The sequence below is a fragment of the Salmo trutta genome, chromosome 14 (genome assembly GCF_901001165.1).
Source record: "Salmo trutta chromosome 14, fSalTru1.1, whole genome shotgun sequence".
NCBI classification, from domain to species: Eukaryota; Metazoa; Chordata; class Actinopteri; order Salmoniformes; family Salmonidae; genus Salmo; species Salmo trutta.
In genome coordinates this window covers 80,237,039-80,260,952 of record NC_042970.1, presented here as the reverse complement: position 1 = coordinate 80,260,952, position 23,914 = coordinate 80,237,039, and the positions used below count along the sequence as shown (strand labels likewise).

At 45.5% G+C, this 23,914-nt stretch overlaps 1 protein-coding gene across 1 annotated transcript; it reads right to left on the bottom strand.

The window, feature by feature from the left end:
• Nucleotides 1-2,562: 2,562 nt before the first annotated feature.
• LOC115147553 (pyrroline-5-carboxylate reductase 1, mitochondrial) lies at nucleotides 2,563-17,461 on the bottom strand. Its single transcript, XM_029689792.1, has 9 exons — nucleotides 17,333-17,461; nucleotides 16,082-16,170; nucleotides 15,573-15,643; nucleotides 12,608-12,787; nucleotides 11,649-11,756; nucleotides 10,009-10,122; nucleotides 9,744-9,836; nucleotides 6,402-6,565; nucleotides 2,563-6,327 (listed from the first exon to the last, which is right to left on the bottom strand). The coding sequence occupies exons 2-9, from the start codon at nucleotides 16,146-16,148 to the stop codon at nucleotides 6,156-6,158; spliced, it is 969 nt and encodes a 322-aa protein (XP_029545652.1). The 5' UTR covers nucleotides 16,149-16,170; nucleotides 17,333-17,461; the 3' UTR covers nucleotides 2,563-6,155.
• Between the last annotated feature and the right edge of the window lie 6,453 nt (nucleotides 17,462-23,914).

The following is a 23,914-nucleotide window of genomic DNA, read 5'->3' as shown; positions in this document are numbered from 1 at the left end:
ATCTGTACATAAACTATAGTTCTGTCTAGATCTGTACATAAACTATAGATCTGTCTAGATCTGTACATAAACTATAGATCTGTCTAGATCTGTACATAAACTATAGTTCTGTCTAGATCTGTACATAAACTATAGATCTGTCTAGATCTGTACATAAACTATAGATCTGTCTAGATCTGTACATAAACTATAGTTCTGTCTAGATCTGTACATAAACTATAGATCTGTCTAGATCTGTACATAAACTATAGATCTGTCTAGATCTGTACATAAACTATAGTTCTGTCTAGATCTGTACATAAACTATAGATATGTCTAGATCTGTACATAAACTATAGTTCTTTCTAGATCTGTACATAAACTATAGTTCTTTCTAGATCTGTACATAAACTATAGATCTGTCTATATCTGTACATAAACTATACATATTTCTAGATCTGTACATAAACTATAGTTCTCTCTAGTCTAGGACTAGGTCCAGTTGACAGATGCCTAAAATAACCGTTTGAAGGAATGTGTCCCAAAATGGCACCCTATTCCCTTTATAGTGCACTACTTTTAGCGACAACCCTATGGGCCCTGGTTAAAAGTAGTGCACTATATAGGGAACAGGGTTCCATTTGGAACACAGACCATGTCAGAACCACAAAGAGAAGCCCAGAGTGCTGACTCACAGTGTGGCTGTACCATCCTCCTTTCCTCCCTCTCTCTTTCGCTCTCCTGTTACATCAGCTGCATCTGGAGATACAATATCATCTCTGAGATCAATGTTCTCACACACACACACACACACACACACACACACACACACACACACACACACACACACACACACACACACACACACACACACACACACACACACACACACACACACACACACACACACAGAGAGGTCAGAGGTGAGCCTGTCTGGTCTGTCTTGATGGATAAACAATTTTATGAGGTATGGCTATAGGTCTGAATGAGGTATGGCTATAGGTCTGAATGAGGTATGGCTATAGGTCTGAATGAGGTATGGTTATAGGTCTGAATGAGGTATGGTTATAGGTCTGAATGAGGTATACCTATAGGTCTGAATGAGGTATGGTTATAGGTCTGAATGAGGTATGGCTATAGGTCTGAATGAGGTATGGTTATAGGTCTGAATGAGGTATGGTTATAGGTCTGAATGAGGTATGGCTATAGGTCTGAATGAGGTATGGTTATAGGTCTGAATGAGGTATGGCTATAGGTCTGAATGAGGTATGGTTATAGGTCTGAATGAGGTATGGTTATAGGTCTGAATGAGGTATGGCTATAGGTCTGAATGAGGTATGGTTATAGGTCTGAATGAGGTATGGCTATAGGTCTGAATGAGGTATGGTTATAGGTCTGAATGAGCTACCATCCTGTAAGTTCAATCCAACCCTGTTCCAGGAGAGCAACCTTCCTGTAGGTTCAATCCAATCCTGTTCCAGGAGAGCTACCTTCCTGTAGGTTCAATCCAATCCTGTTCCTGGAGAGCTACTCTCCTGTAGGTTCAATCCAACCCTGTTCCAGGAGAGCAACCTTCCTGTAGGTTCAATCCAATCCTGTTCCTGGAGAGCTACCCTCCTGTAGGTTCAATCCAACCCTGTTCCAGGAGAGCTACCCTCCTGTAGGTTCAATCCAACCCTGTTCCTGGAGAACTACCGTCCTGTAGGTTTATACTCCAACCGTAATCAAGCTCACCTGATTTTATTAGCTAATTGATCAGCTGAATCAGGTTAGTTACAACTGGGGTTGGAGTAAAAACCTCCAGGAAGGTATCTCTCCAGGAACAGGGTCGGAGTGAACCTCCAGGAAGGTATCTCTCCAGGAACAGGGTCGGAGTGAACCTCCAGGAGGGTATCTCTCCAGGAACAGGGTCGGAGTGAACCTCCAGGAGGGTATCTCTCCAGGAACAGGGTCGGAGTGAACCTCCAGGAGGGTATCTCTCCAGGAACAGGGTCGGAGTGAACCTCCAGGAGGGTATCTCTCCAGGAACAGGGTCGGAGTGAACCTCCAGGAGAGTATCTCTCCAGGAACAAGGTCGGAGTGAACCTCCAGGAGGGTATCTCTCCAGGAACAGGGTCGGAGAGTCCTGGCCTAGGACAAGTGAAAAAGACTGGTGCATTCCTCCTGTTCAAAGGCCTTTGGAATGACACACACACACACACACACACACTTTGTGGGAGGATTAACCGCTATTGAACTCTCCTCTCCCGACGACACTGTGTGTAGGTGTGTGTGTTATTGAGAGTCAAATGGAATCCTCTTGAGGAGCAGGACTTATCTCAGCGACAGCGGAGAATAACCTTTCAGAATAAAAGAGGGATTAGTGAACCACTTCAGCGTCTCCAGTACTAACCCTTCCTCCTGAAAACCCACCACACACAGAGGCTGCGTCGCAGATACCACCCTATTCATTTTATAGTGTATTACTGTTGACCAGGGCTCTGGTCCAAATCAGTAAACTATATAGGGAGTAGGGTGGAATTAGGGACGCAGACAGAGCCTCTGGGGCCGGGGGCGTGGAGTGGGACGCAGGAGACAGTTTTAATCAAGGCCTTTATTTTTTTTTACACACACAGACACACACACACAGACACACACTTTAATCAAAGGCCACTTTTTAACCGGAATGTAGCTAAGGTAATCCTGTAGGCTGCAAGCGGTTAGTATTGTTCAACTGTGATTGGGGGAAATTTATCTCGACTGCCGCTTGTCTCGACGGTTTTCTTGCATATCGACATTACCTTCTACACCTGGTGCCTTGTAAAGTAGGTAGTCTATTCAAACTCCAGACTTTACAATGGATATGCCGTGGAGGACAATTCACACACAACATGGTCTTCTGCATTCATATTTCAGAGGCAAACAAACAATTGGCCTGTGTCCTGTATTATTGTTGAAGGCAATATATAAAAGTTATTGTAGAAGTAAATGAACTTGGATGACTTTCTTTTAGTTTGACTTTAAAGTTTGAGTATAAAGGAGAGAAATAAGGCAGGAAATGAACCATGATTTGAATTGCAGGAGGGCTGGGTACCCCCATAACAATTTAAATATCGATGTGCCCTCCTAAAAGTAGATTAGAAGATGTTGACGTTGGGAAACCCCAAGAGCCAATCTGTGGGTGCTCATTGGCACCCAAATTTCCTAGTGCACTACTTTTGACCACAGCCCTATGGCCCTAGTCAGAAGTGTTACATTATATAGGGAATAGAATGCCACATCCAACCCTGACTTGAACCTCTCCTGGACCTGAGATGTCACCCACCTCCTTCATATTGCCGAGAGTGTTCTAAAACTGGCGGCTCGTTTCCTCCCACGCCAACCAATCAGAATCCGTATCTACGGCAGCGAGGGAAAAACTGTCTGCATCCTGACTCCCAAATGCCACCACAGGACCCATAGAGCCCTATGTAGGGAATAGGGTGCCATTCCCTGTATAGTAGACAACTTTGGACCAGGACCCATAGAGCACTATGTAGGGAATAGGGTGCCATTTGGTACACAGCCACTCTTCACAAATGTCTATTTGTATCCGTGGGGGCACAGGGGTTGAAACTTTACCCCGTCTGTCCCCCGTTGAGTACATGGCGATGACGGACGATGACATCTGTAGAACCGTACTTGTCAAGTTAACGGGGGGGGGGACGGACACGTCCACATACTATACTGTGACTTCCTCTGTGTCTCCAGATGCTGAGTTGAAATAACTGAACAGCTAGAGCTGGGCTGCATCCCAATACTCTACGGTAGGTAGATTCCTCAACTCGCCTCCTTTCACTACCATATGCTAACTCAATATACAATTTAGGACAGAGCCTTTGGTAATTGACCATACACATTTTTACTAATCAGTATCAAAACATACAAATGAATAGTTCCATGTGAAAGTGAATGACGACGGATATTAACTAGATGCACTAGCACTACAAGGTTAAATACATGGTTCCCTTTGAGACAGATAATAACATGGTAGCATCTTCTTCACTGAAGGATGAGTCTTCCTCACTTAACAGATAGACAGAATATGTCTGCAGATGATCAGATTGTTACATCACGTTGCCGTGGTTACTGAGATGTTGAACACGTCTCCAGGTATGGTTTAGTTCTGGTAATCTATGCAGATGATCAGATTGTTACATCACGTTGCTGTGGTTACTGAGATGTTGAACACGTCTCCAGGTATGGTTTAGTTCTGGTAATCTATGCAGATGCCAGATGAACCCACATGATGATTTCAGTGTGTTTTTAGATCCATGGTTTCCTCCAGAGACAAAGGTCATCTGACATGGAACAATACAAACAGAAACTTTGAGGAAGAAGCAGGCGAGCAGTGAGAAAGCTTGCATTGACCTTGTACCTGACCCTGTGAGAGAGAAACCCTTCCGGAGTCAAAAGGTCACACCATGTAAACAATGGACCTGCTTTGACCTGGCGACCCACCTTCTCACACAGTAGAGAGGTTTAGAAACTAATGATGGTGACCAGCGCCTGAAAATATATTTTTGGCATGCCGGCCAGTGTGACTCATGGATTGAAAAATTCACCAGTCACCCAGACTTTTTACCAGCATTTGTCTGGTGGCTAGTGTTCATTTGTCCGGGGGCTAGTGTTCATTTGTCCGGTGGCTAGTGTTCATTTGTCCGGTGGCTAGTGTTCATTTGTCCGGTGGCTAGTGTTCATTTGTCCGGTGGCTAGTGCTCATTTGTCCGGTGGCTAGTGCTCATTTGTCCGGTGGCTAGTGCTCATTTGTCTGGTGGCTAGTGTTCATTTGTCTGGTGGCTAGTGTTCATTTGTCTGGTGGCTAGTGTTCATTTGTCTGGTGGCTAGTGTTCATTTGTCTGGTGGCTAGTGTTCATTTGTCCGGTGGCTAGTGTTCATTTGTCTGGTGGCTAGTGTTCATTTTTTGTCCTGTTGGTGACCGCAACATACGGACAATAGAATATATAAAAAACAAAAACTCAAATTCTCAAAACAATTGTTGTTTAGTCAGTCCATAAAATAACACTGTAGACCAAAAATAATGACAAGAAAATCACAACAAAATAAAAGGGTTTTCATGGCGTGATCTGGCTTCATATAAAATACACTGGAACTGTCTGTATAGTACACTTGGTGTGAATCCCAAATGGCAGACTATTTCCTTTATAGTGCACTACCGTTGACCCCTATTGGGGAGGGGAAGAATAGGGTACAATTTGGGACACTACCTTAGAAATGGCTTGACTAGGTACGCAAACTCCTTGCTCCTGTGAAAACGCTAGGCCACTAGCATTTCTTCTGCGCAATGAGTCTGGCTCGGAGTACCCCGCCCCTGACGATTTTCCCGAACACATAAATGTTCCGATTGGTCCCAGAAACCAATGGGTTGGGCCAGAGCCAAAGCACACGTGAGTAAAGAGGCATTTAAAAAAATGTGTCATTGGCTTTGATGCTCTGATTGGTTCGAAAGGATCCAATCGCTGATGACTTTTGTACAACATCCCTCATTATGACGTCACCACAGACAACTTCAACGTGTGCAGAGAACAGAGCAGTGGGAAGAATTCAGTTCCAGTCATCAGGCAAAAAAAGCCATCACTGAAGCCATCTGTTGCCTGCTTCAGCTGCAGGGGAAACATTAAAAAGAAACGCTCAGAAAGAAATGAATTGCAAAGAACAGATTCTATGCATTCCTCTGTCATGCAGAATAAGGAATCATGTCAGCTCTATGCATTGCATTTCTATCTGAAATATTCACTGATGTTTTGGCCCATTGGGATGTTATCACCACGGAGACACATATCCTCAGACAGACTGAAGACAAGGTAGACAGGCAGCATGTTGTACAAGCATTTCTGTTCACGTGTGTGTACACGGACTCCCTGTCAGACCAAGGCTATGGGTCTGTGCAGGTGAATTTCCACATTTTGTGAGTGAGTGTATGTGTGTCCACCGCTGTTCTTCTTGATAGGTCCTGGGGTTTCTACTGAGACTGAGTCCTGGCGTTATAGGTGTTTTGTGTGTGTGTGTGTGTGTGTGTGTGTGTGTGTGTGTGTGTGGTCTCCATCTCAGTTGTTCTTCTTGACAAGTCCTGGGGTTTCTACTGAGACTGAGTCCTGGCGTTATAGGTGTTGTGTGTGTGTGTGTGTGTCTCCATCTCAGTTGTTCTTCTTGACAGGTCCTGGGGGGTTTCTCCTGAGGCTGAGTCCTGGCTTGCCGTTGACCCCTGACCCCTGGCTGACCCCATGCTGCTGCAGGACCTTGTCCAGGGTGGTCTTCTTAATGGCTGCCGGGGAGATGCGCTCCTGGTCCGCTAGGAACTGCAGCTCTCTGAGGAGGAGGGGAGGAGGTAAGTCAGCATGTCTGTGTGTGTCTGGTTTCAGGTGTGTGTCCCCCACCCTCACCGTGTCCTGATACAAGAAGCCTCCACGGCGTTGATAAGCAGACTGCGGAAGCCGCCACTCTCCATCACGTGCAGGGCGTGGATGGTGGCTCCCCCAGGGGAACACACATTGTCCTTCAGCTGGCCAGGGTGCAGCTCAGAGTCCAACAACATCTTAGCTGCTCCCTGGGGGTGAAGGAGGAGAGAGAGAGACAGAGGGAGGGAGGCACCATCAGTCAACCATAAAACCAGTAAGGGCATCATATTGACTCCTTTTAGATTGTAGAAATAAAATGGGAGGGGGGGTGGGGTAGTAAGCAAAAACAGTTCAAAGGTCTCATCATTATTTAGAATCTGGGGTTAGCCCGGGGTTCAGCGAGTGTTCACACATTGTAAAGTGGGCTAGCATCAACCTTAGCGCAGGCTAGAGTTAACTCAGACTTCCCGGGACGAGCCCCAGAAACACGGTGCAGAAATTGCCAGTGAGAGTGAATCAGGGTCAAGAACATCGCCTAGAATGCTCACTGTCCAATCACAATCACTTAATGTACATATGCTTGTGATGCCTGTAATGCGTTCTGCACGTTACTTTGAGAACTATTTCATCCTTCCATCTGACGACAAAACACTTTCATCCGTGCAAAAACATTGGTTGCTATGCCTAACAGAAATGGTTGCTATGTAGCAGGCTGGCTAACGTCTTCTTACTCAGACAACTAAAGCTAAAAACTCTACAGCTGGAAGGGCAGCAAACGCTCCATTTTCGTTTATTTCATAGATTCTCTAGTGACATTTACTGTAATTGGACATATCGATGATAATATTATTATTGTTGCAGGATTTTCGCAGGGATGAGAAAAGTTGCGGTACCGTTCGTGTACAGCATTCTCTTTACGGGGTGAGATCGAATTTCAAAAGTGAAAAATGATTTTAGGTCAGGCAGGCAGACAGCAAGGTTCATACAAACTAGTAGTGTTGGAAATCAAATGCTAGTCTAGAAGCAATGTGAAATAATGTGTTAATAAACGTCGTATTGCTCATAACATTGGTCGCATGTCAGAGATGTTGGTTGCATGTTGCGTTTGTCCGTTAGCTAAGGTCTAAGTGTAGTAGAGTGATGTTGTTCCCCTAGATTATGCACCAAGTTGCACGCAAGGACAGTTCAAGTAGGCCAGGGCAAGAGGGGATGTTAATAAGTTAATAACAATAATAATTATAATTCAATGTGTTTTCTTTATTTAATTACAGCAGCATAGTTACTGTTATTTTTCGGTGTACAAACATTTTTTGATATCTATATTGTAAATACACCTAATTGTAAAAGTTTGTATATTTTGGTTTGGTCCATCGCGGGTTATCCGTACTTACGGACCCTTTTATCGTTCTCTTTTGCCGGACCTTCAGCTTGCAAGGTGCCCGAGAGCTGTGACTGCACCGAGGGCTAACATATTGTGTGTTGTCTCTTCGTGTGCAGGACCAATAAACATGATTCAACCATCATAATTCCAGTTGTGGCAGTGTCCTGATTAAAAGTACACAACGCAGAACGAACCACGCTACATAAGGAATACAAGTGACTCCTTAGCCCAGGACTAAAACTTAGTCCAGGGTTAGCAAATGCTTGTGTGAACACAGGCTAAGCTATCCCAGGACCAGTCTAGCTTGGGACTAAGAACAATGCAGTGTGATTTTTTTTTAAATGTGTTCTATACAGGCAACAAAGTGAAATTCCAACGTAAAAAAATATAATGTTGAATTCAGAAAAACGGTCCTTCATTCTACTACTGTTACTCTGGTCTGTCTGGTGTAACGATGGTTACTGTTAGTACAATACTGACCAGTTAGGCCTGAGCTGTAATGATGTGTTACAGTGTAATGATGTGTTACAGTGTAATGATGTGTTACAGTGTAATGATGTGTTACAGTGTGATGATGTGTTACAGTGTGATGATGTGTTACAGTGTGATGTGTTACAGTGTGATGATGTGTTACAGTGTGATACTATGATGTTACTGACCAGTAGTGCCTGAGCTGTAATGATATGTTGTCTTAGGACGGTAAGTTGGTGGTTGTAGACATCCCTCTAGTGGTGTGGGGGCTGTGCTTTGGCAAAGTGGGTGGGGGTATATCCTGCCTGTTTGGCCCTGTCCGGGGGTATCATCGGATGGGGCCACAGTGTCTTCTGATCCCTCCTGTCTCAGCCTCCAGTATTTATGCTGCAGTAGTTTATGTGTCGGGGGGCTAGGGTCAGTCTGTTACATCTGGAGTATTTCTCTTGTCTTATCCGGTGTCCTGTGTGAATTTAAATATGCTCTCTCTAATTCTCTCTTTCTCTCGGAGGACCTGAGCCCTAGGACCATGCCTCAGGACTACCTGGCATGATGACTCCTTGCTGTCCCCAGTCCACCTGGCCATGCTGCTGCTCCAGTTTCAACTGTTCTGCCTGCGGCTATGGAACCCTGACCTGTTCACCGGACGTGCTTGTTGCACCCTCGACAACTACTATGATTATTATTATTTGACCATGCTGGTCATTTATGAACATTTTAACATCTTGACCATGTTCTGTTATAATATCCACCCGGCACAGCCAGAAGAGGACTGGTCACCCCTCATAGCCTGGTTCCTCTCTAGGTTTCTTCCTAGGTTTTTGGCCTTTCTAGGGAGTTTTTCCTAGGGAGTTTTTCCTGTGCTTCTTTCACATGCATTGCTTGCTGTTTGGGGTTTTAGGCTGGGTTTCTGTACAGCACTTTGAGATTTCAGCTGATGTACGAAGGGCTATATAAATAAATTTGATTTGTTACAGTGTGATGATGTGTTACAGTGCGATGATGTGTTACAGTGTGATGATGTGATGTTACTGACCAGTAGTGCCTGAGCTGTAATGATGTGTTACAGTGTGATGTGTTACAGTGTGATGATGTGTTACAGTGTGATACTATGATGTTACTGACCAGTAGTGCCTGAGCTGTAATGATATTTTACAGTGTGATGTGTTACAGTGTGATGATGTGTTACAGTGTGATACTATGATGTTACTGACCAGTAGTGCCTGAGCTGTAATGATATTTTACAGTGTGATGTGTTACAGTGTGATGATGTGTTACAGTGTGATGATGTGTTACAGTGTGATGATGTGTTACAGTGTGATGATGTGTTACTGACCAGTAGTGCCTGAGCTGTAATGATATGTTACAGTGTGATGATGTGTTACAGTGTGATGATATGTTACAGTGTGATGATATGTTACAGTGTGATGATGTGTTACAGTGTGATACTATGATGTTACTGACCAGTAGTGCCTGAGCTGTAATGATATGTTACAGTGTGATGATATGTTACAGTGTGATGTTATGTTACTGACCAGTAGTGCCTGAGCTCCCAGTCTGACTGCTAGTCTCCTGGGTAGACCCATCTTCACCCCTCCATCGGCTAGGGCATCCAGAGCTGTAAACGCCTGTCATCACACACACAACCACTTCTTTATTTAGGCCAGAAGTCACTCAGTGAGTTAAACACATTGTGAGTGGGTGCTTAGCAGTGTGTAATGTGTATGGAGGAAGGTCAACAGTGACTCACATAGGCATGGCCAGGCCCCTCTACCCCGCTATGATAGGTCAGTGACTCACGTAGGCGGGGCCGCTGCCACTGAGGCCGGTGACGGCATCGATAAGGTCCTCCTCCACCTCTGTACAGAACCCAACACTGGCCATCAGCTGTTCCAACAACTTGCCATCCTCCACCTGCCAGACAGGTGGGAGAAGAGATGGGGGGGAAGGGAGAGAAAGAGAACGGTATTAAGGTAAAAAAGATGGAGATTTTACCCTTATTTACTGAACACTGTAGAAAAACTTTTTTGCAACGGAAACGGGTTCACCCGGTTTTCTTCTGTTTGGTGCCTAGTGAATGTGTGTGTACCTCAGCTGGTGCCTAGTGAATGTGTGTGTACCTCAGCTGGTGCCTAGTGAATGTGTGTGTACCTCAGCTGGTGCCTAGTGAATGTGTGTGTACCTCAGCTGGTGCCTAGTGAATGGTGTGTACCTCAGCTGGTGCCTAGTGAATGTGTGTGTACCTCAGCTGGGTGCCTAGTGAATGTGTGTGTACCTCAGCTGGTGCCTAGTGAATGTGTGTGTACCTCAGCTGGTGCCTAGTGAATGTGTGTGTACCTCAGCTGGTGCCTAGTGAATGTGTGTGTACCTCAGCTGGTGCCTAGTGAATGTGTGTGTACCTCAGCTGGTGCCTAGTGAATGTGTGTGTACCTCAGCTGGTGCCTAGTGAATGTGTGTGTACCTCAGCTGGTGCCTAGTGAATGTGTGTGTACCTCAGCTGGTGCCTAGTGAATGTGTGTGTACCTCAGCTGGTGCCTAGTGAATGTGTGTGTACCTCAGCTGGTTGCCTAGTGAATGTGTGTGTACCTCAGCTGGTGCCTAGTGAATGTGTGTGTACCTCAGCTGGTGCCTAGTGAATGTGTGTGTACCTCAGCTGGTGCCTAGTGAATGTGTGTGTACCTCAGCTGGTGCCTAGTGAATGTGTGTGTACCTCAGCTGGTGCCTAGTGAATGTGTGTGTACCTCAGCTGGTGCCTAGTGAATGTGTGTGTACCTCAGCTGGTGCCTAGTGAATGTGTGTGTACCTCAGCTGGTGCCTAGTGAATGTGTGTGTACCTCAGCTGGTGCCTAGTGAATGTGTGTGTACCTCAGCTGGTGCCTAGTGAATGTGTGTGTACCTCAGCTGGTGCATAGTGAATGTGTGTGTACCTTCGCTGGTGCCTAGTGAATGTGTGTGTACCTCAGCTGGTGCCTAGTGAATGTGTGTGTACCTCAGCTGGTGCCTAGTGAATGTGTGTGTACCTCAGCTGGTGCCTAGTGAATGTGTGTGTACCTCAGCTGGTGCCTAGTGAATGTGTGTGTACCTCAGCTGGTGCCTAGTGAATGTGTGTGTACCTCAGCTGGTGCCTAGTGAATGTGTGTGTACCTCAGCTGGTGCCTAGTGAATGTGTGTGTACCTCAGCTGGTGCCTAGTGAATGTGTGTGTACCTCAGCTGGTGCCTAGTGAATGTGTGTGTACCTCAGCTGGTTGCCTAGTGAATGTGTGTGTACCTCAGCTGGTGCCTAGTGAATGTGTGTGTACCTCAGCTGGTGCCTAGTGAATGTGTGTGTACCTCAGCTGGTGCCTAGTGAATGTGTGTGTACCTCAGCTGGTGCCTAGTGAATGTGTGTGTACCTCAGCTGGTGCCTAGTGAATGTGTGTGTGTGTGTGTGCGTGTGTACCTCAGCATGTGTTCCTGTAGCGTAGACTGTAGCTCCCTCTCTCACCACGACGGGGGTGTTGGTCATACACCTCATCACCTTGGGGAACGGACGGTACTGAAGCAGCTTCTGGGGGGGAGATGGGTTAGTGAAGGGAAGAGAGGTAAAGAGATAGAAACACTTGTAAGATTTGTCAAGATCAATTATTTGACAAGAGAACATGTGTGAGTGGATGGATGGGGGGGTCAGACTGAGGATGATAACGTTGGTTAGAGGAGGTACCGGAGGGAGCCTTCTACTAAACAGAGGAGGTACCGGAGGGAGCCTTCTACTAAACAGAGGAGGTACCGGAGGGAGCCTTCTACTAAACGGAGGAGGTACCGGAGGGAGCCTTCTACTAAACGGAGGAGGTACATGAAGGAGCCTTCTACTAAACGGAGGAGGTACATGAAGAAGGCTTCTAAACGGAGGAGGTACATGAAGAAGGCTTCTAAATGGAGGAAACGGGGATCTGTTATGTAAATAACAACAAAAGGTGACGAGGACAGTGTCATGAAAGGAGATTATTGGAGGAATTCTTGGGTCCTGGCAGCAGTGGTGTTTAAAGAGACACCTGGTCCATTGACCATTCTTTAGGTTCTTCAATATTGGGCCAGTTACTGAATGGTTGCTAGTTCAAATCCCAGAGCCAATGATAATAATAACAACAACAACTCGGTCCATGTGCCATTGAGCAAGGCACTTAATCCTAATTTTCTCTACTATGGCTGACCCTGTAAAACATAATATTTCACTGTACCTATGTGACCATAAAACATTTTATTATGTTTTTCTCTGACATTGAGGACAGAACTAAATAGGCACTACCTAACAAGACTCTTTTTCAATTGAGCCATGGACTCTACCAGACCGGTCCAGGACAGGTTCTGACCTTCTCTGTGTGTGTGTGTGTGTGTCCATGCAAGTGTGTGTTTTCTGACCTTCTCTATAGAGCTGATGGTGACTCCTGCAGCACAGGACACTACAAGGTGTCTGTCCTCTATGTCTGGTCCAATCTCATCCAGCACAAAGGGGATGATGTGGGGTTTGACTGCCAGGAACAGGACATCACTCTTGTTCACCACCTCCTTGTTACTGGTGGTGAGGATAGCACCCATTTTCTAGAGCAGGAGGCAGGAAGAGACAGAAAGATGGGGAGGAAGAGACAGAAAGATGGGGAGACAGAGACAGAAAGATGGGGAGACAGAGACAGAAAGATGGGGAGGAAGAGACAGAAAGATGGGGAGACAGAGACAGAAAGATGGGGAGACAGAGACAGAAAGATGGGGAGACAGAGACAGAAAGATGGGGAGACAGAGACAGAAAGATGGGGAGACAGAGACAGAAAGATGGGGAGACAGAGACAGAAAGATGTGGAGACAGAGACAGAAAGATGGGGAGACAGAGACAGAAAGATGGGGAGACAGAGACAGAAAGATGGGGAGACAGAGACAGAAAGATGGGGAGACAGAGACAGAAAGATGGGAAGACAGAGACAGAAAGATGGGGAGGAAGAGACAGAAAGATGGGGAGACAGAGACAGAAAGATGGGGAGGAAGAGACAGAAAGATGGGGAGGAAGAGACAGAAAGATGGGGAGACAGAGACAGAAAGATGGGAAGACAGAGACAGAAAGATGGGGAGACAGAGGAAGAAACAGGTTAAGAGTGAAGATGCAAGGCCTTCTAGGATGTGTACCCACACACACACACACACATACACACACACACACACACACACACACACACAAAATGCAGAGCCCTCATACAAACGTTGAAGCATTACCTACCTATACACTCAGACATAGACAGACACCCTCCAGGCCATGCAAACACACCCACCCACCTACCCCCCCAGGTCACGCAAACACATCCACCCCCTCCAGGCCACGCAAACACATCCCCTCGTTTTCCAGCAGCTCTTAGCAATGCTTGATGCACAGCGCTGTTTATACTTCAAGCCTATCAATTCCCGAGATTAGGCTGGCAATACTAAAGTGCCTATAAGAACATCCAATAGTCAAAGGTATATCAAATACAAATGGTAGAGAGAAATAGTCGACGTGTCATAATTCCTATAATAACTACAACCTAAAACTTCTTAGGGGTAGGGGGCAGTATTTTCACGTCCGGATGAAAAGCGTGCCCAGAGTAAACTGCCTGCTACTCAGGCCAAGAAGCTAGGATATGCATATTATAGAAAACACTCTGAAGTTTCTAAAACTGTTTGAATGATGTCTGTGAGTATAACAGAACTCATATGGCAGGCGAAAACCTGAGAAAAATCCAACCAGGAAGTGGGAAATCTGAGGTTTGTAGTTTTTCAAGTGATTGCCTATCCAATATACAGTGTCTGTGGGGTCATATTGCACTTCCTAAGGCTTCCACTAGATGTCAACAGTCTTTAGAACCTTGTTTCATGCTTCTACTGTGAATGGGGAGAGAATAAGAGCTATTGGAATCAGGTAAATATTCAGTAAGTGAATATTTATAATGCTATTTCTGACTTTTGTTGACTCCACAACATGGCGGGTATCTGTATGGCTTGTTTTGGTGACTGAGCGCTGTACTCAGATTATTGCAAAGTGTACTTTCGCCATAAAACTTTTTTGAAATCTGACACAGCGGTTGCATTAAGGAGCAGTTTATCTTTAATTCTATGCATAACAGTTGTATATTTTATCAACGTTTATGATGAGTATTTCTGTAAATTGATGTGCTCATTCACTGGAAGTTTGAGGCAAAACATTTCTGAACATTACATGCCAAATATGAACTTTATCGAGCAAAACATACATGTATTGTGTAACATGAAGTCCTATGAGTGCCATCTGATGAAGATCATCAAAGGTTAGTGATTCATTTTAGCTGCATTTCTGTTTTTTGTGACAGCTCTCCTTGCTTGGAAAATGGCTGTGTGGTTTTTCTTGTCTAGGTGCTGTCCTAAGATAATCTAATGGTATGCTTTCGCCATAAAGCCTTTTTGAAAACGGACACTGTGGTTGGATTAACGAGAAGTTTCTTTAAAATGGTGTATAATACTTGTATGTGTGAGAAATTTGAATGATGAGATTTTTGTTGTTTTGAATTTGGTGCTCTGCTATTTCACTGGCTGTTGGCGATCCCACATACCCCAGAGGTTAACTGGGAATAATGAAGAACTGGGAATATTGAACCACCAGCTTTCATTAGGTTCTCATGTTCTGAGCAAGGAACTTAAACGTTAGCTTTTTTACATGGCACATATTGCACTTTTACTTTCTTCTCCGACACTTTGTTTTTGCATTATTTAAACCAAATTGAACATGTTTCATTATTTATTTGAGACTAAATATATTTTAGTTATGTATTATATTGTAACGACCCTGGGTTTATAAGCGCGGAAATCGACTCTGCCGCTCGAGCATGCTTTTGCGGCACAGTCGATAGCGCGCCGGACTTCGAGCTAGAAGGTCGAGGGTTCGAGACCTGCTCCCTGCTATTTCATTACAGTATTAAGTTCAAATAAAAGGGTTCATTGTTCATTCAGTCGGTTGTAATGGCCATTATTACAGACACACATCTATCTATCTATCTATCTATCTATCTATCTATCTATCTATCTATATATATATGAATTATAATAAATAAATAAAATTGGCAGGTTAATCGGTATGGCCTTTTTTTTGTCGTCCAATAATCGGTATCGGCGTTGAAAAATCATAATCGGTCGACCTCTAATCCACACCCTCCAGGACATGTAAACACATCCACACCTTCCAGGCAAGGCAATTTAAACAACACACATACACACACTCAACATACACTTCCTCGCATCCTCAGACAGACAAAACAGGTCAGCCTGTACAGGCCTGTCCCTCTCTCGCACACAAACACACACAGAACAAACACACATCCCTGCCTCTTACCCTCAGGCCAGCAACAGTAGGCAGATCAGTGTCTGGAGAACTGGCTATGATTCTCTGAGTAGCTATTACACCTGGGGTAGAGAGGGGTAGAGAGAGGGATAGAGAGGGGTAGAGAGGGGTAGAGAGAGGTAGAGGATGGGGACAGAAAGGGTTAAAGAGAGAAAGAGAGAGGATGGATGGGGGACAGAAAGGGTTAAAGAGAGAGAGAGAGGATGGGGGAGAGAAAGGATTAAAGAGAGAAAGAGAGGATGGATGGGGGACAGAAAGGGTTAAAGAGAGAAAGAGAGAGGATGGATAGGGGACAGAAAGAGTTAAAGAGAGAGATGAGGTCAATGCACAACACAGATTTGAGTCACTGGAACTGCAACTGATAACAGCTACCGTTTGTTGACATTTCAGGGCCCAGTCTTGTGTACACAAGCAGCCAGAGTGACCTGCCCTGGCCAGACAAATTTTAAAAAATGGGTCACGGCCCCGTCGGTCATCATAACCGGTTGGCGGTTTCTTACCCGCAGCTGTGAACCCTTTCACCAGCGCGTGAGCCAGCTGGCCCGCTCCGATGAATCCTACACTCATCTTTCTGGTGAAGTGGCTTGCCCTGCAAAGCCCAGATCTTACAGTTAGCACAAAAACATGAAATATTACAGTTAGTACAAAAACATGAAATATTACAGTTACACGCACAAAAAGCTTATTGCTCTCATATTTTGTGCACAAATGTCTTTACATCCCTGTTAGTGAGCATTTCTCCTTTGCCAAGATAATCCATCCACCTGACAGGTCTGACATATCAAGAAGCTGATTAAACCGCATGATCATTACACAGGTACACCTTGTGCTGGGAACAAAAGACCACTCTAAAAATGTGCCGTTTTGTCACACAACACAATGCCACAGATCTCAAGTTGAGGGAGGGTGCAATAGGCATGCTGAATAAAGGAATGTCCACCAGAGCTGTTGCCAGATAATTGAATGTTTATTTCTCTACCATAAGCAACCCGTCATTTTAGAGAATTTGGCAGTATGTCCAACCAGCCTCACAACCGCAGACTACATGTATGGAGTCATGTGTGCAGGCGGTTTGCTGATGTCAACGTTGTAAACAGAGTGCCCCATGGTGGCGGTGTGGTTATAGTATGGGCACGGCATAAACTATGGACAACAAACACAATTGCATTTTATCGATTAAAATTTGAATGCAACGAAATACCGTGACGAGATCCTGAGGCCCATTTCTTTTAAGGCATCTGTGACCAACAGATGCATATCTGTTTTCCCAGTCATGTGAAATCCATAGATTCTGGCCTAATTCATTTATTTCAATTGACTGATTTCCTCATATTAACTGTAAAATTGTTGTATGTTGCGTTTATATTTTTGTTCAGTATACTTCTGTTGGGAATATTTAGCGTAACGTTTAGTTAGGTAGGTTAACAGTAGGCAGCTTGCATGATCTCGTTTGAGGTTCAAGCCATCAATCAGTACATTGTGATGCATAACTAGCCAGCTATAACCTGATAATTTTACACTTACTATAGCTGTTTAGCAATTTGTATTCGTTCTTGCAGCAGCAAATATAGCTAGCAGGACTTGTAACATTAGCAAAGGCTATTTACAGTAACTTAGTGGTGCAGTAACGTTACTATTTTGGTCCTTGATGCTTTCCCACTAGCTAGCTTGTCTGACTGATCAATAAATGAATTAATGAACAACAGAACATACATTGCTTAAATTGTTCTTTTCAAAATAGGTACTCTTACCTTCTGTACGATTTTCAAACCCTTTGGCCGCTGGACAGACACACCGGTGCAGTTACCGTTATTTCACCGGTTTTGGAATGAAACAAAACACCACTTCGTTGTCAACGTGGCTTTCAAACTCTATGTGTTCCGGGTAGACGTCATGACGCGCATGAGAATGGACCAATGAATGGAGACTCCTTACCAATCCGCGTAAAGATTAGACTCGTTGATTCCCTTATGGGCGGGGTTTGTGGTCTCCCGTGCCCAGTTGCATCATTTTCCATAGTAATAAGTGGAGCCACAATATAGGTCAAGTTCAAGGCCATATGCACATTGTAGAAGTAGGTTATGTTTATTTTGTGCCAATATGTCAACCACTTGACTTCCAGTGCCACCATATATAACCAATAGAAAGTGTGGGACTGAATGAAATCAGTTGAAAGAGCTGTTGAGAAGAAGATGACTATGAGTGTACTGTGAATGTGTTATAAATTAATAAAGTAGGTTATAGTAAAGTTGTTCAATGAGTTGGGCCCACCTCTCTTCTTTTCTTCTTAATCTGCATTAATCTCAAAACATGGATAGTCGGTGAAAACAATATGGCGGCTGGGGAAAGAAAGCTTTGTTAGACTACTGAGACACACTCATAGACGGAAGCTACATCTGTAGGACCATACGTAGCGACACAAAAAGGAACTAGCACATTCCGTGCATAACAGACTCCCCAACCCAACCCTGTCACCTGAGCTTCCCCCCAGCAACCTCTCCCCTCTCCCCCTCAACCCAGGTCAACAACTTGATGATGCCCCCCCTTCCCCGTCTTTTCCATACTGCATCCATTCAGACCATGTGTGGGTCTAGACTAGCCTTCCATTCTCTATTCAGCTATTACATTCCACTCCTTGTACCACTGGAGTGGTAATGAGACTAATGTTAGCTACAAAGACTGGTACCCAGACTAGAGCTAGACTCCTGACGGAGCGGATTATCCAGGAATCTAAGAGATGCAGAATTCCCTGCCTGCCAGACATTCTCGGAATGCTGGACACTCCGAAGTTCCATGATGGTGATTTAGTTCACCGGAATCATAGGACAGGAAAGTCTCAAAAAGCCTCAAAAGCCAAATATTACCAATCGAATAAACATAATATATTTCATTTTTTTTCTGTCTGATCTGCTCTGCTCTGCTCCCCAGATAACTCATCTGGCATTAATATGAGAAGACACAGACATATCTGTCTATCGTCAGAGTCAGCTCCATTTAATTTCAAGTCTTTTGCGTTACGACTAAAACTTCTGTCTGAGGGGCCTCACTAGGAGCTTCACTAGGGGCCTCACTAGGGGCCTCACTAGGAGCTTCACTAGGGACCTCACTAGGAGCTTCACTAGAGGCCTCACTAGGGGCCTTTCTAGGAGCTTCACTAGGGCTTCACTAGGGGCCTCACTAGGGCTTCCCTAGGGCTTCACTAGGGGCCTCACTAGGGGCCTCACTAGGGACCTCACCAGGGCTTCACTAGGAGCTTCACTAGGGCTTCACTAGGGGCTTCACTAGGGCTTCCCTATGGTTTCACTAGGGGCCTCACTAGGGGACTCACTAGGGGCCTCACTAGGGCTTCACTAGGGACCTCACTAGGGACCTCAGTAAGGACCTCACTAGGGGCCTTACTAGGAGGTTCACTAGGGACCTCACTAGGGCTTCACTAGGGCTTCACTAGGGGCCTTACTAGGAGCTTCACTAGGGCTTCACTAGGGGCCTCACTAGGGGACTCACTAGGGGCCTCACTAGGGGACTCACAAGGGGCCTCACTAAGGGACTCACTAGAAGACTCACTAGAGGCCTCACTAGGGGCCTCACTAAGGGACTCACTAGGGGACTTACTATGGGCTTCACTAGGGGACTCACTAGGGGCCTCACTAAGGGACTCACTAGGGGACTTACTATGGGCTTCACTAGGGGACTCACTAGGGGACTTACGATGGGCTTCACTAAGGGACTCACTAGGGGACTCACTAGGGGACTTACTAGGGGACATAGTATGGGCTTCACTAAGGGACTCACTAGGGGACTCACTAGGGGACTTACTAGGGGCTTCACTAGGGGCCCTATACATGTATATGGGAAGCATCCCAAATGCCACCCTACTATTCCCTCCCTATGTAGGGCGCTTCTTTTGATCAGTATAGGGAGCCATTTGGGACGTAGCCATGTCTTCATACAGCAATCTGTTTCTTATCAGAACATGCTCTCTGCTATTAAATCAATTTAAATACAAATTCAGTGATCAAACTATACAAAAGGTTCATAACACTTAGTTTGTAAGACCTAACTAGACACAGAGGGGATTGAAATTTAAATCAAAAGTTGAGGTCAAATCTAAGTTTTCCTAATTGATTTGAACAGAATTGCAAATCAAGAACCACACAGCCACCATTCGATAGTGAGCCAGTAGAATATTAAAAGGGATTTGTGATTGGTCGGCTTTGAAGTTTTCCCTTCCTGGTTCCCTGGGTACTTGCTGTCTTTCTGGGTAATTTGACGAAGACCCTTAAAATTAGACATAGGCTCAACCACTGTCTGTCCCCACTTTAATGAGTGCTATGTCCCCTGTCTGTCTGAATACATTCATTAACGGTATTCTGTCTTTCTTGTGTTCATTCTAAAATGACTCCAAAGTCCCTTGTAGATAAAAACTGTGCTTCCATTGTTCCTAGTCCAGTGTATTTGGGGCTCCAGATACCTGCAGGTAGAACCACATTCTGTTTTGCACTGTGCTGAACTATGGAGCAGACCTGGGTTCAGTTAGTATTTTAAATCTTTGCTCTAGCCTGCCGGGAGTGCCAGATAGGTGGGGTTTACAGTGTTGTAAACTATTCTATTCGTCCATTAAGCCAGGCAAGCTCAATCAAGCACAGATCAAGTATTTGAAATGATTTCAAATAGTATTTGAACCCAGGCTTCGGACGGGGTGAGAAAAGAAGAATGCCTTGCAGTGGAATACCGTTCATACCAGCAGAAGCTATATATACACATCAGAATGCACGGCTAAGGGGGGTTCCGTTCCAACTACGCCAGCTGTTACCCTCTCTGTCAGATGGAAAAGGATGAGAATGACGTCAGCTATACCCTAGGTACAGTGAGGGAAAAAATTATTTGATCCCCTGCTGATTTTGTACGTTTGCCCACTGACAAAAAAATTATCAGTCTATAATTTTAATGGTAGGTTTATTTGAACAGTGAGAGACAGAATAACAACAAAAAAATCCAGAAAAACACATGTCAAAAATGTTATAAAATGATTTGCATTTTAATGAGGGAAATAAGTATTTGACCCCTCTGCAAAACATGACTTAGTACTTCAGACAGGCATGTATATGCATGTGAAGGACTGAAATCCTGCAGCGCAAGAAAGCTCAAGAAAGCACATATACATGCCCGTCTGAAGTTTGCCAATGAACATCTGAATGATTCAGAGTGTTGTGGTCAGATGAGACCAAAATGGAGCTCTTTGGCATCAACTCAACTTGCCGTGTTTGGAGGAGGAGGAATGCTGCCTATAACCCCAAGAACACCATCCCCACCGTCAAACATGGAGGTGGAAACATTATGCTTTGGGGGGGTTTTTCTGCTAAGGGGACAGGACAACTTCACCGCATCAAAGGTACGATGGACGGGGCCATGTACTGTCAAATCTTGGGTGAGAACATCCTTCCCTCAGCCAATGGGTCTTGGATGGGTATTCCAGCATGACAATGACCCAAAACACATGGCCAAGGCAACAAAGGAGTGGCTCAAGAAGAAGCACATTAAGGTCCTGGAGTGGCCTAGCCAGTCTCCAGACCTTAATCCCATAGAAAATCTGTGGAGGGAGCTGAAGGTTCGAGTTGCCAAACGTCAGCCTCGAAACCTTAATGACTTGGAGAAGATCTGCAAAGAGGAGTGGGACAAAATCCCTCCTGAGATGTGTGCAAACCTGGTGGCCAACTACAAGAAACGTCTGACCTCTGTGATTGCCAAGAAGGGTTTTGCCACCAAGTACTAAGTCATGTTTTGCAAAGGGGTCAAATACTTATTTCCCTCATTAAAATGCAAATCATTTTATAACATTTTTGACATGCGTTTTTCTGGATTTTTTTGTTGTTATTCTGTCTCTCACTGTTCAAATAAACCTACCATTAAAATTATAGACTGATCATTGTTTTGTCAGTGGGAAAACGTACAAAATCAGCAGGGGATCAAATACTTTTTTCCCTCACTGTAGAGGTTCCCCTTAGGTACAGTGACTATATGAATCAAGCATCTCAGAGTAGGAGTGCTGATCTAGGATCAGTTTAGACTTTTAGATCACTATAATTTTGTTTATATGGACAAGGGGGACTTGATCCTAGGGCCATTTTCGTCCCGCCACCTGATTTATTGCGGTCCCACTGGTGGTGTCAAAACTAGCCTCTCTCTCTCTCAGAGTATTTGAATATATTTGATAGTGAGGAAATATAAATATTTTAGGGAGCCAAGAAGAGATTGTAGCTGGCAGAAAGAACATCTGTGGCAAAATTAATGGTTCGAAATCACTCAATGTGATCTCTCAAACACTCAAACATAGTTGTTTTTTTCCTTCCACCTAATCTTGAAAAGTGTCTGAATGAAAAACATATTGATTTGTGCCTTCCAGCCCCCCCCTCTCTTTCTCTCTCTCTGCGCTCTCTCTCTTTCTTTCTCTCTTCCCCTGCTCTCTCTCTCTCCTCTCACAAGTCAATTTAACACTGACTGCCTTGGCACTATCTATTCCCCTGTGTGAGTACTGAGGCGTGACAACACTCATTCGCTCTTTTTCTAAAAAAGAAATCCCCAGAGATTTATTAAAAATACCACAGAGTGCCTGAATCAGTTTTGGTTTGCAGAGAGGAGAGGGGGCATCTAGGCGAGGCGTGGACCACACACACACACACACACACACACACACACACACACACACACACACACACTGCTTGTCGGGTGTAGAGATACGCATAGCTAATAACACAGGCAGACAAGTTCTCTCCAGGGCGCTCATCTGTCTCTCTCTCTCAGACAGAGGAGCGCAGAATGGAGAGAGAGCGAGATGGAGGGAGGGAGGAGAGGGGGAGAAGAGGGCAGGAGGGAGCGCAGAATGGAGAGAGAGAGATGAAGGAGGGAGGAGAGTGGGAGAAGAGGGCAGGAGGGAGCGCAGAATGGAGAGAGAGATGAAGGATGGAGGAGAGTGGGAGAAGAGGGCAGGAGGGAGCACAGAATGGAGAGAGAGATGAAGGAGGGAGGAGAGGGGGAGAAGAGGGCAGGAGGGAGCACAGAATGGAGAGAGAGAGATGGAGGGAGGAGAGGGGGAGAAGAGGGCAGGAGGGAGCACAGAATGGAGAGAGAGATTAAGGAGGGAGGAGAGGGGGAGAAGAGGGCAGGAGGGAGCGCAGAATGGAGAGAGAGATGAAGGAGGGAGGAGAGGGGGGAGAAGAGGGCAGGAGGGAGCGCAGAATGGAGAGAGAGAGAGATGGAGGGAGGAGAGTGGTAGAAGAGGGCAGGAGGGAGCGCAGAATGGAGAGAGAGAGATGAAGGAGGGAGGAGAGGGGGAGAAGAGGGCAGGAGGGAGCGCAGAATGGAGAGAGAGAGAGATGGAGGGAGGAGAGGGGGTAGAAGAGGGCAGGAGGGAGCGCAGAATGGAGAGAGAGATGAAGGAGGGAGGAGAGGGGGAGAAGAGGGCAGGAGGGAGCGCAGAAGGGAGAGAGAGATGAAGGAGGGAGGAGAGGGGGAGAAGAGGGCAGGAGGGAGCGCAGAATGGAGAGAGAGAGAGATGGAGGGAGGAGAGGGGTAGAAGAGGGCAGGAGGGAGCGCAGAATGGAGAGAGAGATGAAGGAGGAAGGAGAGGGGGAGAAGAGGGGCAGGAGGGAGCGCAGAATGGAGAGAGAGATGAAGGAGGGAGGAGAGGGGGAGAAGAGGGCAGGAGGGAGCGCAGAATGGAGAGAGAGAGATGAAGGAGGGAGGAGAGGGGGAGAAGAGGGCAGGAGGGAGCACAGAATGGAGAGAGAGAGAGATGAAGGAGGGATGGAGAGGGGGAGAGAAGAGGCAGGGAGGAGGGGAGCGCAGAATGGAGAGAGAGAGATATGAAGGAGGGAGGAGAGGGGGAGAGAGGGCAGGAGGGAGCGCAGAATGGAGAGAGCAGAGATGAAAGGAGGGAGGAGAGGGGGGAGAAAGAGGGCCACAAGCCACAAGATGTTCTGTGAAATGTAAATTTCTCAGTCTATGGTTCTTGTTCCACCGTAGGGCTATCTCTCTCCCTGCACGGTGAAATTACAAATGGTGGCCTCCGGATTAAAAACTACAACACAAAAGAGAGAGACAGCCAACAGGTTGTGTAATACTTGTCATTCAGAGCACAGCCATGTTAGAAAGGTCTTGTGCAATCTGGTATCCTTGGGACGTCCCCTACCCCATTGAAGAGTTGACATTTAAAATGGTTAAGGTAAGGTTACGAGTAGGTTTGTGGTTTGGTTAGGGGTTAAGGTTAGGGTAAGGGTATTGGTTAAGGTTAGGGGAGGGGTAAGGGTAGGGGGTAAGGGTAGGGGGTAAGGTTG

Bases quoted from the DNA above. Each gene is read 5' to 3' on its own strand.
- LOC115147553 (XM_029689792.1), bottom strand. From the start codon at position 16,148: ATGAGTGTAGGATTCATCGGAGCGGGCCAGCTGGCTCACGCGCTGGTG. The intron at 11,757-12,607 runs GTCAGAAAACAC...TCTCCCCCCCAG, and splicing joins CCATCAGCTCTATAGAGAAG to AAGCTGCTTCAGTACCGTCC. The intron at 10,123-11,648 runs GTACACACGCAC...CCTGTCTGGCAG, and splicing joins CTACAGGAACACATGCTGAG to GTGGAGGATGGCAAGTTGTT.